This window comes from Sylvia atricapilla, chromosome 27 (assembly GCF_009819655.1).
Source record: "Sylvia atricapilla isolate bSylAtr1 chromosome 27, bSylAtr1.pri, whole genome shotgun sequence".
In the NCBI taxonomy this organism is placed as follows: Eukaryota; Metazoa; Chordata; class Aves; order Passeriformes; family Sylviidae; genus Sylvia; species Sylvia atricapilla.
In genome coordinates, this window is record NC_089166.1 from 229,429 (window position 1) to 253,054 (window position 23,626).

General features: G+C 57.1%; 1 protein-coding gene across 1 annotated transcript in view; it reads left to right on the top strand.

Annotated features, from left to right (window-relative positions):
• Positions 1–7,129: 7,129 nt before the first annotated feature.
• The window catches only part of KCNH6 (potassium voltage-gated channel subfamily H member 6), a 32,050-nt gene continuing 15,553 nt past the window's right edge, over positions 7,130–23,626 (top strand). Inside the window, exons 1-5 of the mRNA XM_066336931.1 lie at positions 7,130–7,211; positions 10,275–10,505; positions 18,324–18,479; positions 21,047–21,156; positions 22,894–23,206. Of these exons, the coding sequence (XP_066193028.1) occupies positions 7,136–7,211; positions 10,275–10,505; positions 18,324–18,479; positions 21,047–21,156; positions 22,894–23,206 (886 nt within the window). The 5' untranslated portion in view covers positions 7,130–7,135. The remainder of the gene's footprint in view (positions 7,212–10,274; positions 10,506–18,323; positions 18,480–21,046; positions 21,157–22,893; positions 23,207–23,626) is intronic.

Consider the following 23,626-nt stretch of genomic DNA (forward strand, 5'->3'; position numbering starts at 1 on the left):
GTCACACTCCGGGAAGCCGAGGCTGGGGAGCGGCTTACAGCACCTGGCAGACGAGCAGAAGGCAGGTGTCTGCCCGCCCACGCTCGGGTGTTTGTTTGCTTTCCATCCTCCTCCAGCACAGGACGCCCACGGCGAGGTGGACCCGGAGCGCTCCTCTTTCTGCCGCGGTCCCCAGATCCCGGGAGCAGCAGCCCCAGACCCCGGCGCTCACAGTGCCCTTCCCTCGCCACATCCTGCTGCATCTGCTTTATATCCCGGCACACCAGGCTCCCTCCTCGCCCCCCTTCCCGGCAGCGCGTTGCTCACGGAGCAGAGACCTGGCACGGGGAGAGCTGAGTTGGAAGCCAAGTGTATTTTCAGCCTGGGAAAGCAGGCTGGTGCAGGTGTGCTCCATCCAGCTCAGTGCCTCACTGGTGATTCTGAGCTCCTTGGCTCCTTTTTGCCCCCTTAGTAGAGGAAAAGAGGTCCCCAAGATCATCAAGATCCTGCAAGTTTCATGAAAATGGCTTTCTGGAGAAGAGGATTTAAAAAAAAAGAAAAAAAAAGGGCCACACAATGCTGTCACTCAGGGACTGCAACACACACTCAGCCTTAGCTAGGCATCAGAGGAGCCACAGAGGAGCTGAGTTTGTCCTACCATGGACACGAGGGTGGATGATGGGTGCACTGAGCTGTGTCTAGGGGCAGACAGACAACCCAGGCCCACCAGCCGTGCAGAAGACAGACATCAGGCTCCTTCAGCACAGGTCCAAGCTCTGGGCAGCAGGTAGGATTGGACACCAGCCAACCTTCCACACGGGGCCAAGGTCCACACAGCAGATGGGATGGGGTTGGACACCAAGCTACCTTCAACACAGGTGCAAAGTCCACCCAGGAGATGGGGCTGGACACAAGGTTATGCCCAGTCCAGCCCAGGGAGAGGCTGAAGGTCCCACCTTGAGCTCAATTGGAGCTTCTTGGCTGAGATGGGGGGTCTGGGTGAAACTTTTGAGGGCAGCAAGGGCAGGCTGGTGCCCCGAGGGCTCTGCCAAGCCGGCAGCAGTGTTTTACAAGATAGCTTTAAACCGAGGATGATTTCCCTTCCCCGTTGTGATAACATCTGGAGAGATTTTGCTGCCTTCTGGTTTCTGCATCATGCTTGCAGCTGAAATTAGGAGGCTCAGCAAAATCACTCCCTAAGGAGAAAAAAGAAATGTAAAAGCAGAAAAAAGGAGGAGTTTCCCCTCAATTCACAGAACTCCTAGAGGGGCGCTCAGAGGCAGTAGGTACCAGGATTTGGGAGGTTGCTTTGCAACCCCCTGCCTGTACATGGAGCTTCCAGAGAGATTTGCTTTAAATCACATGAATGCAAAGCAAGAAAGACTCTGGGTTCCCTTCACCAGCACAAGGACCCTTTGGGCATCAGAGAAACCAATTTTTCAGTCTTTTTGGTCCATTATCCCCCACAGGAAGGTGGCTGGGGATTCCCACACCCTATGGCCCCTTGGTGCTGGTGGGGCCTGGCCAAGGCAGGTCTATTCTTAGCTGACGGGTGGCCAGGCAGGAGCACAGAGGGTGCACAGGGCTGCGTTCCTCACATTCCCCTTCCCCGGGGACAAGGAGTGCCTGGAAACACACAGCCACAGTTTGGCAGCAGCTGGGGGCCATCGGAAGGGGCCACTGTGGGCAGAGGAGAGGGATGAGGTGGTGTTGGGGGGTCTCAGGGGACAGCAGAATTGGGGATGTAGTGAGCTGTGGTAGGGACTGGGAAAGCTCTGTGCCTGCAGCTCCTTGTCCTTGGCTTCAGCCCCTGTGAGCTCTGGTCAGCACCATCCCTCCCTCCCCACTGCTCAAGCAGGGCTGAGGGGCATACAGGTGAATTTGAGGGTGAGGGGCAAGACCCCATATTCCCCCCTCAAGCAAGTTCAGACTCCCCCCAGCCCCATGGCTTAGCTAGAATTTGCTACCAAGGGGGACAGGGCTAGATCCAGAAAACCAAATGACACGTCAACCGTCCCGATGTCCATCCTTGATGGGGGTGTCATCCACACCTGTGTCTGGATGCACTGGGCACCCGGTGGGGTCCCATCCTCATGAGGGGGTGCATCCAGGGCTGCCAGGTGGGCTGACTGCCTCCCCAGCCCCACAGGGTCCCTACCCTGCATGGGCAACATCACCCTGTCTAGGGGTCCCTCAGCAGCAGGACCCCAAAGCAGGCTCTGCCCATGTCCCACTGCTGGTAGGGAACTGTCCCCACCCCTCGGGGCTCCTTCCTGAACTGACACTGTCCCACAGAAGCATCTCAGGTGACAGGGAGAGAATTGTCCCACACCAAAAGAGCTGGAAACCTGGCACTTAGTTCCTATCCCCCCTTGTCCAGGAGAGTTTCCAGTTAGACAGAACCGCTGCCAGCACCCCCTTTCCATGGCTGCATCCTGCCTTTCCCTGCTCTTCCCTGCAGCATCACGAGTTACTGCAGCCTGCAGGCCCCATCCATCCTCCTGGCAGTTGAGTCACGAGCCTGCCCTGTGCCTCAGTTTCCCCTGCTGTGCAGTGAGGACAGGCAGGGTGCCAGGGGGATGTCATGAACTGAGTGGGGCATGTCCCCGAGCAGAGTCTCCGTGGCTTTTCTTGCCACTTAGAAGTGCAAAGTGGCTTTGTGAGGAAACAATGTCTGTGACTTGCTTTAAAGTCACTGAGTCCTTTCCAGATTTGCAGTCTCCCAGGGCTGGGAAGGCCCAGGCTGATGAGGGTTCAATTTGGCTGCACATTTTACCCTTGATTTGGGTTTTTTTATCCAATACACAGTGTGGTGGTGAGTACGTCAGGATTTGGAGCGGTGAGGCAGAGAAAGGAGCTAGGTGGAAGGAGCATCCTTCCACCTGCAAAATAAATTTATGGCCCCAGTTCCTCCCTCCCATGTCACAGCCGTAGAGCATCCAAAAGTAAAGGGCAAAGCAGGGACATGAGCCATGCCAGGCAGAAGGACACCCAAGAGTGTCTGGGGACAGCCCTGATGGCTGGAAGCAGCTTTGGGGGCCATGAAAGTCCTGCCTCTCCCTCTTGCCAGCTGTGTTTGCAGTGTGGCTCTAATTACAGAAATATGGAGAAATGTCGCATCTGGGTTGGCAAACATTTCTCCTGGCAAGCGCCAGCCGACAGCTGCCATGCTGGGATCCAAGTGGGCTCCCATCCCCTCCATCCCACACCTCCCACCCCAAATCCATACCCCAATTAAGGCTGCATCTCCTTTCCCAAAGTGCCTGTGCCTGCCCAGGGCAGCCCCTCACTGAGTAGGTGATAATTTCCTGCACAGATTATAAATTCCCTGCGCTCCCAGGAGCAGGGAGGGGGAGGACACCCTTGGGAAGCACCCAGGTCTCCTCTGCCCTTGGAAACCAGGTAGTTTCCCACTGATTCCCCAGGGTGTGGGACGGAAGGGAAAAAAAAAAGGCGGGGGGGGAAGGAGTAAAACCTCAAAAACATTCAGTGAGGAGGAAGAGGAGGAGGAGGTGGGGGGAGAAGTAGAACTGAGTGAGGGAGGAGGAGGAGAGCAGGGCAGAGAGAGAGAGGATTACTGTTCAGTTAAATTAGAGGGAGCCCTTCAGCTGACTTGAACAGCAGGAGAATTTGCCCAAAGACCCCAATTTTTCCAATTTGGGATAAAATGTAAGCACGGGATTAACTACAAGCATATGCTTAAAACCCAGGGAATTGAAAGAAGTCTGGGCATAAAGTGTTCCGAAGAGGGCAGGGAGGCAGGGCATGGATGGCAGCTGCATGGATGACCTGGCTCCACAGGGATGCACTGGGGGGACTGGGGAGTTGTGAGAGGACTGGAAGAACCAGGGGTGCACTGAGAGGCTCCTGGAGCTTAGTGAATAATAACCTGAAAGAGAATGACATGACTCAACTCCATATGCAAGGGCTGTGTGGGGAAGAGGGCTGGTGAGAGATGGTCCAGCAAGGGCTTCCACCAGCCACGTGCTGGAACAAGACACCCTGCTTGGAGAAAGTGGGGTCAAAGGGGCCCCAGTGCTGTGCCTGGAGCAGGACAAGCCTTTCTGGGGTCATTGCACAGCCCCAGCTCTGGCAGAGGGGCTGGGGGGACCGGGGCTGTGCCCTGCCCCATGCCCAGAGCTGTGCTGGGGCCCCCACACTCCACTCTGGGGACCCCACCAGAAGGGCTCTGAGCCGGCACGCGCCCTTTCTGTCAGACACATCCCTGTCCACGTGATGCTCCATGAACATCCCGGACTGATTTATGGGATGAGAGGAGGGCAGGAGGCCAGCCTTAAATCCTGACTGCCTGGTGATTAATAATCATAATTACTATCATATTAGCTGTAGTAGTAATAGTTTGCTTTCCCCTGCAGAACTGGTCATCCAGGAATCTCAGAGAGGTTTTACCAGGCCAAGTGACCAATGTCCCTATTTTCTAAAGGAAATTGCAGCACAGAGCTGTCTCCCTTGAGTCACACAGTATATCAACAAGAAAACAGAGAAGGCAGGAGTCTGGACTCTGTGTCCCTCTCCCTCCCCCATGCTATTAAGCTGCATCTGTGTAATATAGAGCAAAACATCCTCCACGACTCGCAGTAAATCACGGCAGAGGCAGTGTGCAGAGTGGATGGGGGGAGATAATGGGTTTTTCACCCTCTTCAACAATAGAACAAGTTTTTCTGCGTTAGGGAAGGCTGACTTCTCTGAGAGATGGAGATAAAAACAGCACCGAGGCTCTGAAATGGGCCTGAAAGGGCACCTGCCTCACCCACTTGCATTGCTGGCCCAGGGACAGGAGGCAACCAGGGCAAACCATGCTGTGGGTCAAGTGCCCCACTGGCATGGCCTGGTCCACATGGGCATTGCTGAGGTGCATTGGAATATTAATTGAAAATCCCAGCAAAACACTTCTGCTGATGATAATGGACCATAATCCTCTTAGACCAATTTCATGCCTGAAAAACCATGCATAACAAAATAATAATAGAAAGCCCCTCAGTGGACACTGTCCTTAGCAGTGGACACAGGAGAAGAGGGTAGGCCAGAGCAGATTTCTCAGGAAGGAAAAGGGGCTGGTCTCCTTGGCCTCCACCTCCAAGGTGGGCAGAAGAACTGAATTAGGTCTGGGTCTGAACATCTGCTATAGCAGTGCAGCATCAGTGTGGGACCCCAATGTCTGACAGGACCAGGGGACCCACCAGGGCCCCCGTGCTCTACAGGGCCCATGGGGCTTTCTGTGACCCCAGAACCCTGGAACCTCTTGTGTTCCCCATGTCCACCAGAGCTCCCAGAATGCCCTGGACTCTCCATGTCCCTCAGAGTTCTCAGGACTATCGGAATGTTCCTCAAGGGTTCTCCGTGCCCGCAGTGCCCGGCACCAGGCCGGGTGGTCCCACGACAAGGCCCCCCCGAGCAAGCAGCCAGTCCCCCCTCCCGCCTGCCCCTTCAGCACCACCTCGGCTGGACAGCGCCAGGTGCGGGGCCCCGCGGCACCCGGCCCCCCGTACCCCGGTACCCCAGTACCCCAGAACCCCGGCATCCCTGGAACCCCCAGAACCCCCGGTATCCCTGGAACCCTGGGACCCCGGCACCCCCGGGACCCCGGTACCCCCGGCACCCCGGGACCCCAGTACCCCGGCACCCCGGGACCCCGGCACCCCCGGGACCCCGGTACCCTCGGTACCCCGGGACCCCGGGACCCCGGCACCCCCGGGACCCCGGGATCCTCGGTACCCCCTGCACTCCCGGTACCCCCGGCACCCCCGGTACCCCCGGCACCCCCGGCACTGCCGGCACCTCAGCAACACCCTGACCTCCTCCTCGGAACTTCAGGGAACTCTGGGAGCACCCTGACCTCTTCCCCGGCACCCCCTGGCATTCTCAACATCCCGACAAAGCCCCCGCCACCCTTCCCTTGCACCCCAGTTTCACCCCCCGGTACTCCCCACTCGGCCCCCTTGCGCCGACCGGCACCCTCTCCCCTGCTGCACCCCTGAGCCCCCTCCTCAGCACCCTCTCCTCTGCTCCTGCACCCAGCAGCACCCGCAGACATTGCCCCATTCAACCCCTGCACCCAGCAGCAGCCCCTCTTCTGCCTCTGCACCTCTGCATCTCCTCCCCCGCACGACTCCCTGCACCTCAGCACCACCTGCACTCCCCCCTCCACTCACCACCCCTGCACCCTGCCATCCCCTGCTCTGCCAGCCCCAGCACCCCTGCGCTCTTCATCACTCCCTCCTCCACCATCCTCCTTCACCATCCCCACCCGTCAGCTGCCGGCACCCCCAGCGCCTTCTCCTCCAGCACCCCTTCCTTCACCACCCCTTCCTCCAGCGCCCCCAGCACCCTTCAGTTGCGCTCCCACCAAATCCCCGCATCCCCAACACAACCTCCAGTTCCAACACCCCAATCCTCCAGGACATCCTTTGCCAGCACCCCAAGGACCTCATCCCCACCTCCTCCAAGCACCCCCCATCCCAGCCCCATAGGAAATCTCAGTCCACCCCTTAATCATTCCCCGTCCGAGCACCCCAAAGCCTCCTCCACTTCTGAGCACCCCCTGCCCTAGCCCCTCCAGGACCCCACCCCTGCACCCTCAGCACCCACCTGCGCCCCCTCCCCGCCCCGCCCCGCCCCGGAGCACCCCGCCCGCGGGGCCGGTGCTAGCCGGGGCCGTGCGGGCGCCGGGGCCGTGCGATGCCGGGGGTCCGGGGGAGCCCCGGGGGCTGCGCGCTCCCCGGCCGGCAGCTGTTGCTGCTGACGGCTCCCCCGGAGCCTCCGGCTGGCCGGGGCAGCGGTGACTAAGCACTTTGGGGATTTCTACTCATATTATTTTATTCTATTATTTTCTCTCGCTTTCAAGCGTGTCCTCCCCCCTCTCTCCCCCGCTTCCCCCTCCCATCCTCATCCTCCCCGGCCGCCCCCGCCCGGGGCCGGGCGCGGCAGGGCGGGCGGAGGGGTTCCCCCTTCCGGCCACCGGGAGCATGGGAGCCCCGGGCCGGCTGGGCTCCAGAGCTCGGTCAGCCCTGGGGTGAGGCGGAGCGGGGCCGCGCCGTGCCGGGCCGTGCCGCGCCGCTCCGGGGCCGGGCTGCGCTCCCCGCCGCGCCCGCGGCAAGTTCCGCTGCTCCCGGGGCGCGCAGAGCGCAGCGGAGCGATGCCGGTGCGCCGGGGCCATGTGGCCCCCCAAAACACCTACCTGGACACCATCATTCGCAAATTTGAAGGACAAAGTGAGTACTGCACCCTTCGGTCCCGCTCCGCTCCCCCCGCGGCCGGGGCGGCCCCCCAACTTCGAAGCACACCCGGGAGAGGAGGGGGGGAAGGCAGGAGGGTGTCCCCGGGGACACGGAGGCGCCCCTGTGACCTCCCGAGGGGGGAGAGGGGTGGGCGACAGCCAGGCAGTGTCCCCGCGGATATTTATAGACAGCGCGACACAGCCATCCCAGGCTCGGTGTTTCCCGGGGGCCGGGGACACCGCGACCCCCGCCAGTCCCCGGGCTGGGCCGGCGTGTCCGGGCTCCGGGGAGGGGGTCCTGGCCGGCTGCACTGGGGGACAGGGGGCACCCCAGAGCAGTCGGGCTCGCTGCCTGTTTGCCTTCAACTCCGCGCTCTCGGCCACCGCCGTCCCTGGTGAAATGTTGCCATTTGCTGTTGCTCCGAGTAATCCCTTTATATGAATATTTGGGCTGGTTTCGTGTCAAATACAGCGAAAAGTCCGTGCACATCGGGGAGCACTGGGGTTTGCGGCTGGCTGGGTGGGAGCGCGGGGGCTCCACTCCCACTCTCTGGGCACCCCAACGGAGCTGGGTCCCCCCTACAATGCTGGGGATGACGAGAAGAGGCCAGGGGACTGGGGTCCCCCAAAAACTGAGCTCGGGGGGCTGCTGTGGGATGCCGGGGCTGTGCACCCCTCACTGTCCCGGCTCATTTGGGGTTTTCTCTGGTGTCCAAGCTTCCCGAGTGGGCAAATTCCCCGGCGCTGCCATCCCTGCCGGATCTGCCTTTCCTGGCCTGGCAGTGACTGACGTGACCCTGGGGATGGAAAGTGGGAAAAACTGTCCCTGGTTCCTATCAGTTCCCCTGGGAAGCGGCGGCTGGGGAGCAGCGGGGCCACGCGGTGAGGCGTGACAGCGAGGACGCGGCCAGGCCCCCTGCTCCCTGCCCGCTGTCTCCCTGCACTCTGCCAGCCATGTCGGGCATCGGCTGAGTTCTGCCGAAACATCACCCCACGCTGCCCCGCGGCAGTTTCGTGCTGTGACTGGTGTTGGGAGACACCAAACCAGCACACCTAATACATCTTTGCTACAGGCAATGAGTTCTTCCCTGCCTGTGGGTGTCCTCACCCCAAACACCACAGCTCCCATGGATGTAGCTGCTCCTGGTGAGTCCCCGCTGCAGCCAGAGGGGCCCCAACTCTTCCCTGCCATGGCTGGTGCAGAGCCCTGGTATTGTGGGACCAAGGGAAAATCTGCAGGTGAAGGTACGGCAGACAGCAAACTGGGGGTGAAATAAACCCCAAGGAGATCTGGCTCTGCGGCTCCTTCCCATCCTGGTCTTGGTCACATCCCTGTGCTCAGCACAGCCTGCTCCGGCGCCCTGCCAGCCCTGTAAATCCTGTCTTGCGCCAGCCCAGCCGGGATCCAGACTGGATCCAGTCCACGGAGCTGACACTGGATGGGGAAACTGTTCATCACAGGTGGGGAGTGTGCCCCAGGAGTAGGGCTCTGGGAGATGGTCCCCTCCTTGTGCTATCTTCCAGCTGGCAAAGCAATTTGGATATAGAAGGATCGGGAAGAAGGAACTGGGAAACATTTGTTTGTGGTGGTTTGTGCTGTTTGCAGCATCAGCACCAGCATCAGCCCTGTGTGGGAAAAGGAAAGGTGCCAGAGTGGGAGTCCCCCACAAAGGGCCATCAAGGGACTGTCAGAGGGTGGGATGAAGCAGGAGACTTGAGCAGCATCCCGGGGGACACTGGTTTTTACTGGGAGGCATCCTGCAGAGCTGGGACTCTGCAGGTGCCATTGGGGAGAGCCCTGATGTGCCTGGGAGGGGTCCCCCCACCCCACTGGGTCCTGGCACTTGGTGCTGCAGCTGTGCAGAGGTTTCTCTTGCATTTGGGTAAAATTCCTGGTGAGGCTGGGGTGCAGCAGGGTTCTGGAGCATGCAAGCTGCAGATGCCATTCCTGGGTAATCCAGGAGATTAATTAGGGTCTGGGCTAGGAGGCAGCCTCCAAATGGACCCTCTGCTCAGCCTTGCCTTCAGCTCCAGCCCGGAGCTGATGCCAAATGCTGAGAGAGATGGTGTTGGAGGGGACATGGCATCCACCACATAAGCATCCAGACCCCATCACATGCCAGCAAACCTGTCCCAGAGCCCAGCACTCCCTGATATCCTTAAAAAAACCCTCGTAAATCAAACCAAATCAGAGCTCACCCCAAGATAAGGATGGAAGTGGCTCTATGTGGGCTGGATGACGTGGGCTGCGCAGTGCTGCCACATTCCCTGGCAAGACAGCAAGTCTGAGTCTCACCCCAGCTCAGCCTTGGTGGCTGCAGTGCCAGGAGGGAATGGGGCAGCACCACTCCCTGCCTCAGTTTCCCCTTTCCTTCACTTGAGCACTTTACTTTTTGAAAACAGGTGTCACAAAGCCCAGCAGGGTCTGGATTTCACCTTCAGCCCAAAGGCACAATTATCCCATAAAACATTAGGAAAATCATTAATGTGATGGGTTTCACCCCTGCTTCCCATGAAGCCAAGCCTCATACTCACTCCTCCTCTTGCCCCTTGCCTGACTTCAGTCAAATCTGAACAAGGGTGGAGGGAAAGTCTCTGAGGTAACTTAACTCCCTGATAAGCTCCTGGGAAGGGACAGTCTGCAGCTCTCCCCTCTGCCTGCAGTGCCGGTCAGGGACAGATTGCCCATTAGTCAGCAGAGAGTCCCCACATGCCAGTGGTGAGATGTCAAGACTGCAGAGACTGGCCAATCCCAGCAAAACTGGCTCTGCTGAGAAACGCCCCTCTGGGTCCCCCTGTCCCCACGGTCACAAATTCACATAAAACTGGGGACACTTTCTCTCTCTGAAGAGCAGAGCAGTACCTGGGATGGTGTGGGCAGAGGTCAGCCACTCTCCCCCAGACCTGTCACCAGTGTCCCCAGGGAGCCTGCCTCTGCACAAGCCCCACAGCGGGTGACATCAAAAACCACAAGCTCACCCCCTGCACCCGGGCTGTCCCCAGTCCCTGTGGGTCCCCACCACCCCTCTAAGGCTCCTGCTCTCCTGCCTCCCTGCAGACCGCAAGTTCCTCATTGCCAACGCCCAGATGGAGAACTGTGCCATCATCTACTGCAACGACGGCTTCTGCGAGATGTTCGGCTACTCCCGCGTGGAGGTGATGCAGCAGCCCTGCACCTGTGACTTCCTCACCGGCCCTGACACCACCAAGAGCTCCATTGCCCAGCTCACCCAGGCCCTGCTCGGCTCCGAGGAGTGCAAGCTCGAGATCCTCTACTACCGCAAAGACAGTAAGAGTCTCTTTGTGGGGTGATCCAGTGGTGGGCGGTGTGACCTGCCCCGGATTTGGGCTGTGAGAAGCCAGTGATGGAGGCAAACAGGATCTGATGCTACCAGGGCATCAGGATTGCACCCAGGCTCAGGGCTTTGCTGAGAGCAAATCCATAGTGGCTCCTGCTGTGATGGAGGCATCTCTGCTGTCACGGAGCACATTGGGACCTTGAACAATAGAGGATGTTGCCAGATTATTTGGGAATCAGGTCATTTGTGAGCCCTTGGGGATGGCTCAGAGCTCCTGGGACAAGCTGTGTCATTGCTTGTGGGATCCCTGCACCAGAAATGAGAATCCAGTGGGAAGTCCATGAAGAAGCCAGGCTGGGACACAGGTCTTCCAGTCTGTGCTCCAAGATGAGATGAGACAGACCCCTCATCTCTGCTGAGAGTGGGTGCAGCCAATGGCCTCAGAGCTGCCTTTCCAGTGAGCAGGATGCGGCTGTGCGTGCACAGATGGAATTACGTTAAGATGAAAATGAAGCTTTCATGGAAAATACGAGTGATTAGTTCTAATACGGCAGGAAGTTAAATAAATATTCAGTGCTTGATGCTGCAAAACAGCAGTGGCCAGGGCTCCCAGGGGCAGAGAAATGCAGGTCCGGTACTCATGGGAGGTTAAAAATATGAAGTGATTCCTTTTTTTAACCTGTGGAGCTTTCCCATTGCTTCAGATTTTATTGATGAGGGCTTGGCCTGAGCACAGGGCTGCACCTCATTGCTGGCAGCTCCCAGACAACCAGTTAGAGGAGAACCACTGGAAGCAAAAGGAACCCTGGCTCCCAGCCCAGCACCCTATCTTGGGGGCTGGCACCCGGGTGTCCTGGCCTCCCTCCAAGACCCTATCTCCCAGGCTGGCATCCAGGTGCCAGCGTATCGGCCCCCAGAGTTATTCACTGGCAGCACCTCTGCGTGTTAACCTGGCCTTATCCCAGCGGGACCTGACCCTGTGTGGTGCCAGGATCAGGCCACTCGGTCGAGGCCCTTCCTGTGGGGCCAGTCCTGGCTGGAGAGGGGCCATGAGTGGTGCCAGGTCTGGGTGCAAGTCCCTCCTTTCAGCAGTTGCAGAGCCTGGCTGGAGCCCAGCACAGTGCTAGAGATCCACAGAGAAGCAGCACACGCCATCCCCCTGCTCCCATCCCAGTGCGTGGCCATGCACTGGCTGGGGCAAGGACAGCAAGTGCAGCCCTGTTCCGTTTCCTCCCTCAGGATAGTTTCCCATTCTGTCCCTGGGGACTACTTGGCTTGCGAGCCCGATCCATTGCCATGCTCCCTGCTTTGAAGCATTCCTGCTGGGCTCACGGGATGCTCGGTGCTGTCCTCAGAGCCCTGCTCTTCCTCTAGGCCATGGGGAACTCTCATTGCAGCTCTCAGCTGCTTTCTTCTCTTTTTTATTAAAAAAGAGGGGAAAAAAATAAAAAAGCCCAGAAGCAAACCCTTCATGTCTATTTTTAAAACCCAACCCCACCAGCAGTATGCTTTCCAATTGTTTCCCACCAGCACTCAGCCTGCGGCCGCTCGGCCCATTATAAATGGGTCTTATCGGCAAAGAAAAGGCTTTTGCATTATGGGGAGCTGCTGCTTAATTAGCCGGCGGAGCTCCGAACCTGCCTGTCCTCTTTTTCATACCAGCAGCACCAATCTCCAGCCTCGACCTGCTGTTTATTACTGCGGTACTCCCGGCTCTGCAGCTCGCGGGGTTGTTTCCTCGCTTTTCTGGCTGACAGAGGCAATATCATACCCAAAATCTGCCCGTTGGAGACACTCGAGCAGGGCCAGGAAGGGATGGATGGAGGCAGGTAGGAAGGGGCCGCCCAAGGGTGTCTTGGCCAGCGGGCTCTGGGGTCAGGCAGGATGCTGAGTGATGGGGGGATGAGTGTCCCTGGGGACAGCCTGGCTGCTCCGTCCCCACCTGGATGCTCATGCTGTCATCACCTAATTATAAACAGAGCCAAATGAGCCAGGAATGCCAGCAGTGAGCCCAGCTCCCAAATAGAACCAAGTACCTGTGGGGGAAGGTGGGACCAGTCCAGCTAGGGCACTTGTCCCTCCCTGCCACACCAGCCCCAAAAAGGCCTTGGAAAGAGGGAAGAGCCCGTTGGCAGCGCGTGTGGGCTCTAATCCCCAGCTCAAAGCTGGGAGATCAGTGAAAAGTTAATTTCCTTACAAGATGCTACACAGCTGGAACTGGCGCAGACAGGGGGGTCAGCACGGGATCAGCTCCTGCTGCAGCGAGGAGCAGCCATGGCCTCTAGCCCTGGGGACTCACTGTCCACTGTGGCCAGGGTGAGTTCAAATCCTCCAGCATCCCCTGAGGACAGCACCAAAGAGCTGAGCTGCATCCAAGGTTGGGTTTATTCCCTCCCCAGAGATGATGTGCTTTGCAGTGAAGCCACTGGCCAGGGCTAGCAGGGTCCCCAGAGCAGAGGGTGGCCCCAGGTGCTGAGTGCCACAGTGCTATAGCATGGCCTGAGCAGCAGCAGCTGGTGGCACTCGCTCCACTTAATCTGCGTGAATGTGATGCTGATGAATATGAAAGGGGAGATGTGGCCGTGACAGCTGGAGCAGCTGATGGGGCAGCCCCAGCCCCTCCATCCTGTTCTCTCCTGGGCAGAGCCCGCAGCTTGTCCCCTCCAGCAGCAGTTCGTGTCAGTTCCCTTGGAACTGGGATTAGGGTCTGGGATCAGGCCAGCAAACTCATAACACTGGTGCAGAAGCCAGGATTTTCTCCTGGGAGGTCCAGGACTGGGAGGGTCACAGAGTGATTAGGGTGCTCCACGGCACACAACATATCCCCCCAACAGGTCCCCATGGGGGCCTGAGCAAGCAGCCAGGCAGGTGTGGGTTGGGAAGTGTCACTGCACCCAAAGGGGCAGGGGCACTCACATGACATGTCCCCTCTGTCCCCAGCCCAGGGCACATCTATGGTACTGCATAGATGTCTCCAGCAGCTGCTGCCAGGAAGTCTGGTCCTGGAGATCCTGTTCTGTGGAGCTGATTCCGCCATCCTTGGCAGAGCAGTGCTGCGTCTCCAGGCACCCCCATTGCCCTGGCTGTGCCCCAGGGCCAGTGTGACTAGGGCAGAGAGCTGGAAGAGACACATTTTTCATCCTCTGCTGCTCCACAGATGCTATTTACTTGGATCTGATGTCCTATGAACAAAAGGACAGGCCCAGATCATCCCCAGAACCTCCAAGAATGCTGCATGGAGCAGGCTTTTTCCTGAAATCCCTGCTCTGGCAGAGTCCCTGATTTCAACCCCAAGCTCTCCATCCTCATCCTTAAAGACTGTTGTATCCCCAGTGGGAGGAAGCCCCATGTGCCATGGGAACGGGGCTCTGGGATGGCCTGACAGCCCCAGGAAGCACTGTCAGCATTTTAGCTTTGTCCCACTCTAAGATGGACTGATTCCTGAAGCCAGTGGGATTTAGCAAGGGAAGGACTGAGGCCCTAGACATGGCCACTCACTTTGCTTGCAGAGGAAGTTAAGATGCATTTTGGCAACCCACTGTATTGTTCCAGGACCTCTTTTGACTTCTGGGGATCAGAGCATTTTTCCACCTGCACCCAAAAACACCCTGCTAGGCTTGGGTCTTTCTTGTGGCCACATTTTGGTGGGTACTCTCAACCACCTGACACCCCTGGTTTTCCTTCTCCACTCCTGCTTTCAGCCTGTAAGGCCTGGAATTTAAGAAGAAGCCTGTAAGCACACGAATCCCTGCCCTTCCTCACTGCACAGGGGAACCTCCGTCTCGCTGATGTTACTTAATAAGGTCATTTTTGCTGCCCTGGTGTCCTGGCGGGTTTCAGTCTCCTGATGTGGGGAGAGTGGCCAGGGCAGACCCTATGTTGTACATTCCCTCGCTGCACAGGGGATGCAGACCTACAGGGGCATCCCCCAGGTCCCAAAAGTGGCCAATCTCCCACTAGCTCAGACTCTATCTCCATTTTTTTTTCCATCCCATCTCAGGGATTTGCTTTAGGGCTTCCCAGAAATCTGCGCTTCCCTTTGAAGTTCTACCCAGCCCCGACACTGATGGATCCCAGGATGGGAGCACAGCTTGGTCGTCCAAGCTTCTCCCTGGGCATGCCAGCCATCCCCAGAGCACAGCTCTGTTCCCATCGCTGTCCCCGTCCCCTCTGTGCCCTTCCCAGCCCCTCTCCTCTGCTCCTTTATATAATACCACTATAGATTTAGCCACTCTGCAATGAGACCCTGCAGATTAAATCTCCTGGCTGGGGGGAGGGCAGGCCTGGGTAAGAGCTCCAAGCACAGATTAATAGCTCACTTTTTTAATATTCATAACAATACTGGCTTGTGTCCGGCTCTCGGAAACCCCCGTGTCTGTTGATTAGTTTAATACTGATGATACTGACAAATGCACCGGTGGCTGCAGGGGATAAGAGGGACAGGGAGGGAGGGCCCCCAGCAATGACATTTTTAATGTTATTAAGTGTTGGCTTTTATCAAGGTCAGAAGGCATGGTGGGTGAGAAAGCACAAACCTCCAGGCACTCACTCAGCTTAGTGCTGGAAGATCAAACCCGGGAGTCTGGGGAATGAGCTGGTTTCCCCAGCCCGTACAAACCGACGACATTGGCTGTGGGACCCTTCAAACCAGCATCCATATTGTACCCCACCTGCCAAACCCTTTGTGCAGCCCCCAGACTGGGTTTCACCTCAGATGGGCACAGGCATCCTCATGCTGGTGGCCACACAGCACAGGCAGGTTGTGAATGCCCTGAGGGCTCCTCCAAGAGATCATTTGGTGGCTGGATAAAATTAGATGAATGGAGACAGATTAGCTGAACAGCTGAAGGAAGAGGCAGTCAGATGGATGATCGAGGAGCAAGGATGGGAGGGCAGGCCTGAGGGTCCCTCTGGGGCTGGCTCAGCCCACTGGTGCTACAGCAGGTCTGGAGAGGCTGGTTTTTGTGAAGAAGGATGGGGAGGCTCAGTGTTCAGCAGAGCCCAGGCTGGCTCACCACAAGGAAACTGAGTCAGGGCAGAGGGTGCCATGGCTCTCCCAGCTGCAGCCTCTCCACAGAGCTGGGGGTACTCCAAATCACAGCAGCACAGAGACCCCAGATCCTGGGGGAAATGCCCTGTCTTTGGGCCAGGCTTAAGGGAATCTGCTGCTCCCATCCCTGTCCCTGATACTCCCTCATTCCCTTCACACCTCCATGCTGTGCAGTGTGGGTCTGAGCAAGGCACTGAGTTCCTGGGAGGCAGGGCTGTGCCTGTTGGGGCAATTTTTTGAGGGGAATTAACTTTTGGCCCATCCAGAATTGGCCAGGCAGTTGGACTAGATTATTGCTGTAGTTCCCTCCCAACAGAAATAGTCTATTTTATTTAATTTAAGAAGGGATCAGCGAGGGGCTCACAGTGACATTGGCCAGGGCTGCTCAAGCTCAGCACCTCCCAGATTTGCAGGATCAAACCAGGCACCAGCTGCCACCCAAACCCACCCCCAGCCACCTCCCAGCTGCTCCTTATATCCCTCAACTGGATGTAACTGGGCCCAGTTTTCAGCTGTTCAGCACTGGCCACGGGATTAACCCTTTCCCATGCCACATTGGGCCTCCCAGGATCTAGCCCCCCTGAGAACAGCTAAGAGCCCATCTCCCACTGCTATGGAGGAGCTCAGGAAGGAAACATGAGGCAGTGAAGGAATGCAGGAGGGCAGAGCACCTGAGCCAGGACTGGGCTATCTGGATCAGAACTCCCAGTCCAGGGGGAAGTTGATGGAGGAGTTGATGGCTGCCTATGCCAATGAACCATGTGGGTTCCAGGAAGTTACTGATGCTTCAAAATCACCCCTGGGGTAAAATAACTCCTCATTTTATAACAGACCAAAGGAGAAAGCATCCCTGAGAGGTCTCCCCTGTGCGCAGGGGTGCACACACTGGTGCCAGCATTGACAGTGGCAGAGTTGTGGCATCCTGGGGATGGCATGGCATCATCCCACCAAGCCCGTGCCACCCCAGCACTCACTCAGCACCACTGACAGAGCATGTCTTGATCTAATGATCCCTAAGAATCCTGACAAAGGGAGGGAAAAGAGTTCACTTCTTCCTGCTCCACACAGAGGTAACCTGCCATGTGCCATGAAGCCCCCAAACAGCTTTATCTGTCAAAAATCCACTTCCTCCTCCCCAGCTCACATATTTAAGTGGATTCCCTCTCCTTTGGTGAGGAGAGGAGAGGAGAGGAGAGGAGAGGAGAGGAGAAGAGAGGAGAAGAGAGGAGAGGAGAGGAGAGGAGAGGAGAGGAGAGGAGAGGAGAGGAGAGGAGAGGAGAGGAGAGGAGAGGAGAGGAGAGGAGAGGAGAGGAGAGGAGAGGAGAGGAGAGGAGAGGAGAGGAGAGGAGAGGAGAGGAGAGGAGAGGCGAGGAGAGGAGAGGAGAGGAGAGGAGAGGATGAGGAGAGGAGAGGAGAGAGAGGTCATGGCTGCTGGGGTCTTTAAACAGATTTCACCATATCCATTTCTTTCCTGTTCTTGTGCCCGTGTGTGTGTCCGTGTATGTATACATCCCTGACGTCACGGCAGATTTTGAAGTTGCCCGATGCCGGCCATCTGCTCCTGATTACGGGAGGCCCTGAGCTCCTTAAAATTATACGCAGAAAGGCCGACATGCCCCTCCCGGCTGGAGCGCGGCCACGGCCGGAGCGGGAGCTCTGGGTCGGGCGGGCAGCACATCCCTGCCCGGGCTGTAATCCCTGCTGATCAGAGCACGGGGAGAGGAGACACCAGCGAGCAGCACGGGGCAAAAACGGCCAGGCAAGGAGGTGGCTTGGCTCCATATAGGCTGGAATGGTGCCTGGGTGCTCCATCACCTCTAGGAGTTTGGGGATAGGAGCCCAAACTCCTGGGGATGTTCAGGGGGTTTTGCCAGAGGGACCATGGCATGTGGCTTGGGGGGTCCCGCTCTCACCGGAGCCAAAGCAACAGCAGACAGCTCAAGGAAGGGACTCAGTGATTATACCCTAAGGCAGGGTTTTTGGAGGATTTGGTGTGAATAAAGCTGGCAAAGGAGGTGGGAAACCACCTGCATCCTTCACTTCGTGCTTTGGAAAAGACCTGCAGTTGTTTTCAATTGCCTCTAATTGCAGACTAGTGTCTGGCTGCTGCACAAGCAGAGCCACACGGTCGAGCTGACATCCAGCAGGAAAATCCCTATGGACATATCTGGGGTCCTCCTCACAGTCTCCATCACTCCCAGGACACTGAGGCAGTCCTTGTGCCCCCTTTGTGCCTCAGTTTCCCCGTGGCAGAACAAGACAAGGCAATGCCTGACCACTCCATGCCTTTAGGGAATTGTCCTTGGGGACCATCACACTGATCCCACCCCATCCTGCTGCCCACGTGGGCTCACCCCCATTGCCTGCATCCAGTCTCCAAAAACTGCCTGGTGATTGCAGGGCAATTAACTGCAGCGTGATTACAAGCAAGATGCTTAATGAGGTTAAACCACTACCTGGGACTTCCTGAGTTCTTAATTACTCACTCTTTAATTGCTGCTCTCAAGTACATTAATATAAATGACTGTCTGGGACAGAAAAAAGAGATGTGATCGGTGTGATTGGGATGCTTCAGGGATATGGCCCTTTCCCAGGGCTCAGATCATGTTCCATATCCTCCACTACCCACCAACAGGGATTGCACCCATCGAAGTGCTCAAAGCCCCCACTTTCCTGCTAAAAGTGTTTGGTGCTGAGGGGAGGGGGCGGAGGTCAGCATCTCCTGTGCAGCCCCCCTAAGCCTGTCTCTGCTCGGCAGCATCGTGTTTCCGCTGCCTGGTGGATGTGGTGCCTGTGAAGAACGAGGAAGGCGTGGTCATCATGTTCATCCTCAACTTCGAGGATCTGGCACAGCTCATCGCCAAGAGCACCGGGCGGAGCCTGCACCATCGCCTGTCCAAGAGCTGGAGCAAAGGTGGGTCCGGGGGGGCGGCGGGAGAGCAGCGCCTCGGCCTGGGCTTGGCCTGGGAGCACCTGGGGACTGAAGGATGCGCCTGTGTCTGGGCAGGATCCTGCACGGGAAGAGGTTTGTGTCTTTGCACAGCCGCAGCTCTGCCTGGTCCAGCCAAACCCCAGCTGGATGGGAAAAGGTTGTTTGAGCCAGCTGTGCTCCCCTTGCGTCCACAGCTGCCCACGTACCCTTCCCGAAATCCCAAAGAGCTGGGGAGCAGAGCTGGGGACTGACCCCCTGCATGGGAAGGTGCCTCTTTGAGAGGAAGTCTTGCTGTGAGTGCAGCCCCCTCCCTGAACACCCCTCGCATTGCTGGATCTTGTCCATATTTAACACTGCCTTGGGCTGGAGGTGCTGTTATGGGGCAGGACCTGTGTGCGGGGTCACCAGGAGGGCCAGGGGACGTTTGATGTCACCAACAGCATGGCTGTGCTGTGGGGATGTCACTGCAGGCGAATGGCACAAGGATGGCTGCACTTTGACTGCTCAGCCTTCCCCAGCTTTAGGTTATTCCCCACTCTCTTAGGCTCATCCCAGGGTTTTGGAGACAGTGGAAAATTCAAATTCCCTTTTTTGGGAAGACTGAATCAAAGGGAAGCTGTGGTGAGGCTCTCGAGGGGATGTGGATATTTGGGGATGCAGATGTTAGACTTGACAAAGCTAACAGAGCTGTAACTTCTAAATCTCCTCCTTCCATACAGCCCTCAGTGCTGGTCACCTCTACTTGAGTCAGGGAAATAATCCCACATCTGCCTTCATGACAACATTTCCTAGGGGTGCTCTTGGGCAGGCCTCAAAATAAAGCTGTGGGAGCAACATGGGTCTGTCCCCCCATGGCACATGGGGTGGCACAGCATCACCAGGATCAGAGCCAGAGCCACACCAGGGAACAATGGGGACAACTGCCCATTGAACTGGACTGTGTGAGACTCAGCGCATATCTATATTCTGGAGCCATTCAGGTGTCTGTGTATGGCAGCAGGCACCAGCAGAGTTTTATATGGCTTTATATGTGCTCAGGCCAGACATGCACACAGGAGGCTCGTGGATGTGTGTGTGTGAATGGACAGATCACTGTGCATGTGTTTGTAGGTCTGTGAAGTGATGAGATTCATGTTTTTGATGGATTGTTTTAGTACCAGCTACCCTCTACACATGACCTGCTGAGGAAATTCCAAATTCCAGAACCAGTCTTGCTTTGCAGCCCCCAGCTCTCAAAATATCTCAACGTGTGATGCAGCCATACCCCATCCCACCCAAAGACATACTTTAGCAAATCAAGAGTACCTGTCACTTCCCTGCATGTTGGATGTTGTGTTGTGCATCCCACGGGTGTTTCTTGTGTTTCCCACTCTGGTGACAGGGAGTGTGGAAAGGCCAGAGGTGCTGGTGCCAGTCCAGATTGGGCCATCATGCACAGGTTTTCTGACTCAGTCCTTAATTGCATAGCCATAGGTGGCTGCATTGCTGGTCATTGGTGTGTAGGGAAAGTTGGATGCCTTGCTTCTTCCAGCTGAAAAGCTGCTCTGGGCAGTGGGGATGGGTTGAGCAGAGGGAACCCGTGTGGTTGGTACCCCAAGGGCAGGGGCATTTCTGGCAAGCTGGGACCCTGCCCATGCAGCTCAGTGGTGTTTTGGGGCTGGATGAGGGAATCTAATCTTGCCAAAACTAGAGAGCTCCTCGATGTGCTGCTTTTTTCCAGGGGACCATGTCTTTGTGGAGCTCATGCCACATCCCATGTGCCCCAGGATTTAGGCCACCTTTCATGCAGTTAGGGAGCACAGTTGGTGCTGCTGGATGAGCTTCAGGGCTGACCCAGGCCCCGAGGGTGTGAACCTAGCTGCTCACATGTACTCTGCAGTAGCAAGTGACCATGGTCTCCACTAGGAGAGGACAAGGGACTTTGCATTGAGTGTCACAACCAAGGAAATTGGACCCTCTCCACATCTGGGCTCTTCCTCTCCTGCACTTCTCTCACAGCTCCTAGCAGCCCTGGCTGCCCTTGTCCCAGCCCCAGTCCCTGGTGAGGTGGTCTCCTGGTCCCCTGTGATGGCAAGAGGGGACCTGTGTGGTCCAAATTCCCTCACTGAAAATCCAGGAACAAAATTACTAGAACTACTTTTATTTCAATGTCTTTCTAAATTACCATCTCTATTGTGTGGGGTTTTTTTCCTTAAGTTTCCACCAAGGAGATTTAGAGGCTCGATTTCCTCCGGGTCCAAATCCGTTAAGTGGCTTTAACCTCTTTAATTGGCTTAGGGGTGCTCTGCACCTTTCCTGTCTCACATCTGCAGCTGTAGGGAACTCTTCTCCAGCTCAAAGGAGCTTGCTGCCAGGTCAGGCTCTGCCTTGAGCACACGGCGATGTGATGGCATGGGAATAGCAAGTGCTTTGGAGAAGGAAGGGCCACACAGCACGTGGGTCCCCCAAAGCCACCCAAAATTCCTCCGCCCTGTCCCGCCCCACTCCGGCCATCACATGCAGCTAGGTCACATCTTTCTCTCTTGTGTTTTGTTTTTCTTTTTAACAAGGTGAAGGTAGGAGTTTGAAGTTTAGTCTCCCGTCCCTGCGGCGACTCAAAATCCAGCGGAAATCTCTGCCCACCAGTGAGTTTGATGGAGTAGCCATTGACTATGGAAAGGTAACCGTAGCCTTTGTCTGATATAAGCCCACAGGCCAGGTCCCAGCGCTCTCCCTGGCTGTCCCCATCCCACCCCCCTTGGCTGCTGTGGCTGGGGCCATCTCTGGCACGGGGCCGGGGCTGGGCGCTGGCCCTGCTGAGGGCTGGCAGCGAGCGCGGGGCTTCGGCGGCGTGGGCTGCAGCTCCACGGTGCTGCTCTGCACATCCCATGGCTCGTGGGGGGAGTGGGACGTGGGCCAAAGTGGGGAGGAAGCTCTGGCTCCTTGCTGCAAGTTGTCCAGGATGGTGGAGCTCCAGGGAGTTGTCCCTGCCTCAAGGAGGGACATGCTGGTGGCTGTAGGAGCATGGAGCAGGTGTGCTCTGAGCAGGGACTGGCAGGCTCGTTTCCCCGTGTTTTCCTGGCAGTGACCAGGCAGCACAGGCAGGTCCAGATTCTCAGCCATCCAAAGACTGTTCTTCCCATGATGGAGGATGTTGCTGTCACCAACCTTGAAAAACTGTTGGTGAGGCCTGTTTAGAGATTGCTGTTCTCTGACTGTCGATAGTGCTCAGGGTACCTCCAGTCAAAAGGGTTTTTTCTTGTTGTTTTCTGAAATGCTGCAGCTCAAGGCTGTGAGCAGGAGGCTTCTGCTCTGCTAAGGCATCTCTAGGTGCTGGAATCTTGCTGTGTGGGGTGAATCCAGGCAGCCTGGATAAATCTGCTTCCCCAAACCATAGATGCAATGAGATGGAAGGTGCCTGTCTTCTCAGAGGTTGTGCTTATGGTAGCTTGAAGATGTGTGTAGGGTTATCAGATGCTTTGGGTACATCATTTCTATAGGCACCAGCACTGCTGAAAGCTCTGAGTACCCCCAGGCTGGAGCTGCATGGGGCACTGCAGTGTTTCAGGGCACACACATGGAAAATGTGCACTGAGGACAACCAATTGATCCACCATTTTACTGGAGCTTAGTCAAGTGGGCACAGCCCTGCAGGTGCAGGGCCAGCCAGCAGCCAGCCTCTCCAGGCACCCATCCTAAAACCTGCCCTAAGGGCCTTAGGGATGGTGACAAGTGCCACAGTCCCTCCTGTGGGCATTACTGGTGGGGCACAGTCTCATAGGTTTCTGCTCCAGAAGGTGATTGCTTTGCACACCCCATTGCAGAAATTAAAGTCTGGAAATTCTTCAGGTCTCCAGGGAAAAAGGTTTAGCTATGGTTAACGGTGGCTGTAGGAGAAGGAGAGCCAGTATGGCCAAATTTGCAAACCCAGCAGCTCCTCCAGTGCTTCCTGGTGCAGAGCACGTCCTCTCCCACAAACACCAGCACAGGGCCTGGGCACTGACCCTCGGTGGCAGCCTGAGCTCTTACAGCAGGTGAGGGAAGGGCAGCCCCAGTGAGCGGACATAGGGACATCTCAGAAAAACGCATGGCACAGCAGGAATTCCAGGCAAGCCTGTCCCTAGGTCTCCTCTTCTCTTGCTCTCACCTGCTTCCAGCTGTGCAGCATTGCCTTGCAAACCTCCTTGCGGCCGCTCAGCCTCAGGCGGGAGCTGGTAGGAGGTAGGAGCTGCCAAGTCCCCAGGGACTCGGTCGCCCCACTCCAAAGCAGGTCCTGGTCCAGGCTGGAGATGACCTCAGGAGCTGCAGTGCCTCCCAGCCCTCTGCCTCTCCTCTTACCCACCCTGGCTCCCTCACCTTCCCCCCCAGCACGCGGGGATTCCTTCTAATACAACGCTTTCTCCTGGCTGTCTTAAAGCCTGGTGGTGACTCCCTGATTTTGAGGGACTTGAAGACTTCGCCCAAGGAAAACTGTATGCAGTCAGAGACTGAATCCCTCCTGGAAAAGGAGCGGAGGCCAAGCCTGGAGGCCGACCCCACCTTACAACACTCGTCCCCGAAACAAGAGCCTCCTGTGCTGGGCCCACGAGGGTCGTACCCTGCGTGGGGTTTCTTTCGGTCTCGCCCTGGGGGCAGCTTCCACAGCCTCCGCAGGGTCTCCTCCTTGGACAACTTTGAGGCTGCGAGGTCTGAGTTCCAGAGAAAATTCAGGGAAAGGAGGGCAAACTCAGGTAGGGAAAACCCCGGAGCTGTCGGTTCTACTGCGGGAGTCAGAGTTCTGGCAATGGCCTCAGCACACCTTGGGGGGGAGGTCTCGGTGTCTTCCCTCTGCAAAGTGGGGATTATCTGTGTCTTCTCCCCAAAGCCCACTGGTCTCCCTGCAATTCCCTGCACAGGCAGGTCCTGCTCTGTAGGTAGAGCCATCCATGGTTTGTGTGTGAGATGTGAGACCGTGGGAGGTTGCATTCGGCTGCCCCACACGAGGGGCATCCTGATGCCACCCCACCTTCCCTGGAGGGAGGAAAGGGGTCTGCAGGCATGTGCAGTGTGAGCTGTGTCCTTGAGTTGGAGGTGGGTGAGACACCAGCCAGGCCACTCTGAAGGGCTGGAGGGAACAATCCTCCACCGTGCTATCCACACCCAGACCTCTG